At 53.9% G+C, this 4955-nt stretch overlaps 1 protein-coding gene across 1 annotated transcript; it reads right to left on the reverse strand.

Annotated features, from left to right (window-relative positions):
* Window positions 1-239: 239 nt before the first annotated feature.
* EMH_0066320 (uncharacterized protein) lies at window positions 240-2459 on the reverse strand (the record flags this gene model as incomplete). The annotated part of the gene is given in 2 exon segments (XM_038022584.1): window positions 240-253; window positions 257-2459. Coding segments are annotated over 2 exon segments (2217 nt in total).
* Window positions 2460-4955: the final 2496 nt, after the last annotated feature.

Below are 4955 nucleotides of genomic sequence, written 5' to 3' on the forward strand. Positions count from 1 at the left end.
TGCCGCTGGTACCTGTCTAGGCTGCATTAAAACGCGCCCCTCTACCTCGCCCGACCCACGGAAGAGTTCTGCAAGCTGCGCAAGCCCTGCAGCAGCGTGTGGATCACTTTGCCCATCGCGCCCCTCAATGGGAGAGAAGCCTGGAGCGGCTTGTGTGGGAAATCCTTCGGGTGGCCCCCATACATGGGACGAAAACGGCCAAGTGTCAATGTCCTGCGAACCTTCTGGATTTGCGATTCCTAAGGCTGAACGATANACGAAAACGGCCAAGTGTCAATGTCCTGCGAACCTTCTGGATTTGCGATTCCTAAGGCTGAACGATATTTCGCCGGTATCCAGGGAGAGGGAGGCAAAGGCTGCGATGTCGGTCGCTGCAACAGCGAGGCCGAAGAAGTCCACACAAATTTCCCTGTCCCTGGAAAGCTGCCTTCAGCTCCTCCTCTAGTCTGCAATGGCCAAGCTCCAGTACCCCCAGCAGAGGCGGGCGAACGGCTAGAAAATTTATGCAGCTGGGGACCGGACGGAGAAGGGGGCCCACGGCGATGCCTGGATGAGCTTGCTTTACGGTCAATTCCAGCTTTCGGGGAGCGAGATGCTGGTGCAGGCAAACGCGCGGTTGCAGGGGCAGGCAACAGTCCAGGTTTTACTGGTGTTGCGACCGATGCAGAATGAGGAGCGGAGGAGACTGGCGCCTGAGTAGCAGCAGCGGGCGGCCGCAACGTTAAGGCTTCAGGGGCGTAAGCAGCAGCAGAGGAAACAGCTGCTCGGAAGAAAGTGGGCGAGGGCTTTGGTAGGAGTTCAGGGGACGGAGGAGTTCGTAGAGTCTTCTCGGCAGACGTGGCATCCGATACCTTAGAGGCCCACGTGACTTGTTGTGCGCGAGTGGGTGCTGATGGGACAGCAGCAGGTTCGGGAGCAGCAGACACTGCAGAGCCTTGGAGACGCCCCGGAGCAGCAGGCCACGAGACCTGTTGAGGTGCAGTTGGCGCTTTATGGCGAAATACTGGATTGCCCTGATTGCGGGCTCGTAAAAGCCGTTGCTGACTCTGAGCTGCGGGAGCACCAACACCAGCAGTGGAGATGCTGGGGGACGCAGAACCAGGAGTTGAAACCACAGCGCCGGCACGCTTCCCTGAGTGTTGTTGTGGATGTTTCGACGACACTCCGGCACGAAGACTAAGGTCATCCTGAGGAGACACCCCATCTCTTCGCGAAGCCGCCTCGCGGACAGAGGACGAGGCCGTTTCCTGCTGTGGGTCGATCTCTTCGGCGCTAATGTACTCGCACGGTAGATATCCCAACCCTAGCGGAGTGGCCAACATGCCGTCCACGAGTTCGGGATGGCTTAGGAGGGGTCTTTGGGCTATCTCATCCATACGTGTGCGGTTAAGGAGCCCGTAGTGCCGCGGTTGCACGCCTCGCAACCACCGGCTCAAGAGTGGATCATTAAGAACATGCTCCCTGCGTGTGTACACGGTTGTCGCGATAGCCGCAATAACTGAAGAAGGTGTAGCTGCTGTGGCCGTTTGATCTTCTGCGGAAGTCGCAGCACCACCCTTAGTATGCGTAGTAGTAACTTCAACAGCTGCATCAGCAGCTCCGACGTCTCTAGAGCTTTCAAGACTCCCCCTCAACCAAAAGAGCCCGATGTTGACCTGTGTCAAGGCAATCTCCTGCAGCTGTAGCAGTTGTTCAATTCTCGACAGTCGCTGCCTGGTCGCGAGGGACGATGCAGCGGGTTCTATTTCTTGGACCCTGCCGAGGAATTTGTGAAGATGATTGATGTGCCGTTCTCGTGCCCTGCCAATTTTGTCTTTAGTTAAAGTATCGCGAAGGGTCCGTATTCGTCTGTAAATTGCATATATATCTGCGTCCATGCCACTCCTTTCTCTTCTTTCTAACAGAGAGAATAATGCTGAGGTCTCCACTAAAGACAAACACAAAAGCGTTTTAATGCACTTGAATCTCAGATCGAAGCTTAACTGCCTCACCAGAGGCTCGCTGGTCTTTACAAGTAGCGCCAATTCAACTGTATAACGACGAGCCCGCGCCAACAAATCCTGCTCATCAAGAGGTCCAGACTCATCAACCGAAGAAGCAGCAGCAGCTGCAGCAGGCCGGTCCTCCTTTGGGGCCCTGCAAGAATATCCCGGATCCCTATTTGTTGCCTCTTCTGATCCTGCCAGAAATCTCAGTGACGCTCTGCTCTTGTTGACGTTGGTCAAATACAAAGCGCAGCGGAGTACCAAGTACACTGCTGCAGCAGTAGTAACGGCTGTGAGGAATGCCACACTCAGGCTAAGACCTCCAAACCGCCCATCTCGCTTTTGTGGAAGGCGTTTTGAAGTAACAGCCGAGACAAATTCTTCACGGGGGACTTCCCAACCACCGCCGCCCGAACCCAGTAGCAGCAGCGAGGTCGGGACAACGCCCGGTTCCACTGCAGATGATATTTGCATGGCGTCCTGTGAACTTAAGAAGGCTTACATTGATCCGAAAAGATTAACACGGGAAATCGGAGGAAACCGCCGGAAACGAGAAGCCAGGCGCAAAGGGGAACAACTTCTTCGGCCGGGGTGGGGAAGGTTCACAGTGTCCACCGTAGGATAAACGGGCAGCGCATCGCCCCTGAAAAACAGCCTTCTCTGATATACCCATAAATATACGAGCTTATTTAGTCGTAGACAGCATTTGAGGTGGGGGGGGAGGGCGAAACCTTGCATTCAGGACCTGAGTGAGAATGCGATACGAGATGACCACCGGGCGATGCTAGCACGGCGGGCAGTCTGGGAAACGGTAGCGGAAGACACGCAGAAACGGCGAGAAAGGAGACTCCACATGGATATTATTGACATATTTGAGTACACATTTGACGAATTTCTCGTGGGGACAATTCGGCGAGGTCTCACAGCAAGTATTGTATCACCCCCGTGGTCCAGCGGGGACCTCGAGGTACGATTTTGGGTGAACTTCAAAAACATAACTTTCGAAACGTTGTGGTAATAATACCTCCCAAATTTCTGCTGAGTACACGAATATCAGTAAATGCAATAGGCATGCCCAATTCCTTAGGGATGCTTCTCCAAAACAAGACCAAAAGCTGAGTCTACTGAAACTCTACACCTGATGGGCTTGGCAGGCGTCAGATGACCTGAAATCCTACCACAACTCAAATCCTAGTTGACGTGAAACTGCGCTCGTGTTCAGCCATTGCAGGAATGCCGTTTTCCTGGGACAGTACCGCCCAGCGACAGTCACCTGACCCTGGGACACCAGTGTGACTCTCGACTCTAAGAAGAGATGCGGATCTGTTCCGTTCGGCTACCCGCTTTAATGGATTGCCTGTGAGTCGAGCCGCATGACGCTCAATATCGCTCACCCAAGTGTTGGTGACTACTACTGCCGCTGTCTCTAACACAACTCGTACTTACACCCCGTTGTCGTTCGCCGCACTACAATATTCACCCCTACTCAACGCGTTTGGCACCGCCAAACGTACACCGGCAGCCCAGGGCCAGGAAGGATAGGCCAGCGGTATGGCAAGGGAAACAGAAGAAGGAGAAACGGGATGACTAGGGGCTCGAAAGAGCTCCTCAGCGCGGCACAGCCGTGCACGGCGGTGAGCCCAGCTGCAATGCCGACGCCAGGGCCGAAGGCGTGCCTGGTACCCGCGGATGTGCTCCAGTGGCTTGCGCGTGGCCCGATTTCCAGGGGCTCTTCCCCAATTCACCTGGTATTGCGCATCTCGTTCCTCGCCTCTTTGGTCCAGGAGGTAAATCACCTCGTAACGGTACTTTAGATTCCCATGTTCATCGCGCCTAGGCAACAAACCCACCACCGCCTCCTCTTTGGCCATCCGGAGATCGCGAGGGCGATCAACGATCAGTTGGGACAGCTGAAAAACTTCGTGACATGCATGTGGGGCGAAGGCCCATGCGGTACGCGACCTTGCAGATACGCATCGTGACTGGAAAAGACCCACGAAACCGGGTTTGAATTTGAAGCAGGAATTCTGGGGAGGGAGGTTCTGGTTGCTAGGCCAAACTTTGTCGCATACAGCGAAGTCGATCTCCCGCCGAGAGGAGTTCGCATAAACCTTCTGGTTCCATTTGACATTGAGGAAGTGAGCTTGATCACGATCACCAAAATAATAAAAAACAATACTAGAGCAGCCACACTGCCGTGCATGAGAAACGTGGCTGCCTGCTCCTCTATGCTCCCTAGCCGTTGAGCAGCGACTACTAATCGCTTTGAGAAGGGCGGTGAACACTAGTGGGTTTCTTTCTTTCAGTATTCCTTTGTCTGCTCCTTCCCGTAGCTGCAGACCCAGAAATACCAGCCACTTTCCGATGCACGGATCCAGAATCAGCTGAAAAACAGCTCAACAGTTTGCGCCACCTGCAGTTTTCTAAAACAAGAAATCACGGAGGTCCGCCTGCTGCGTCACCAGGAAGGGGCGGAACTGAAGAAGGTTGTATCCTGGGCAATTTTCCAGTTGCACCCGCTTGGCGGGCGCGTACACGCCAAACCCAGATTTGCCTTTTCGTCGCAGAACAATGCGTGCACGCGGTACGAAATCCCAAAGCTCGCTGCTTATCTGCAGCATTTACTATTAGTTGATTGAGATCACTGACACCATGACAATATTGCAAAGCGCTCTTTTGGGCACGTCGTGCGAAAGACAATTGCAGACCAAATCCGTTGCACCACCGGGAGATGCATGAGATGCATCAAGGCGTGGGCTGAAGGAGTGCAAAAGGTGACAACAAATCAAACCGGAACAGCAATGCCTCTTCGAATTCTTGTTTCTCTTAGAGAGCACTAATACAGGAGAGTTTGAACCAAAAAGGACCCCACCACCAATATCCCCGCTTCAGATATTGCGCAGCAACCACCCGAGGTCCTTTGGCTTAGCGGTGCGTGATGAAAGGGTCAATATACCTATACTCTAAAGG

Source organism: Eimeria mitis, genomic scaffold, assembly GCF_000499745.2.
Source record: "Eimeria mitis Houghton genomic scaffold, Emh_scaff3461, whole genome shotgun sequence".
In the NCBI taxonomy this organism is placed as follows: domain Eukaryota; phylum Apicomplexa; class Conoidasida; order Eucoccidiorida; family Eimeriidae; genus Eimeria; species Eimeria mitis.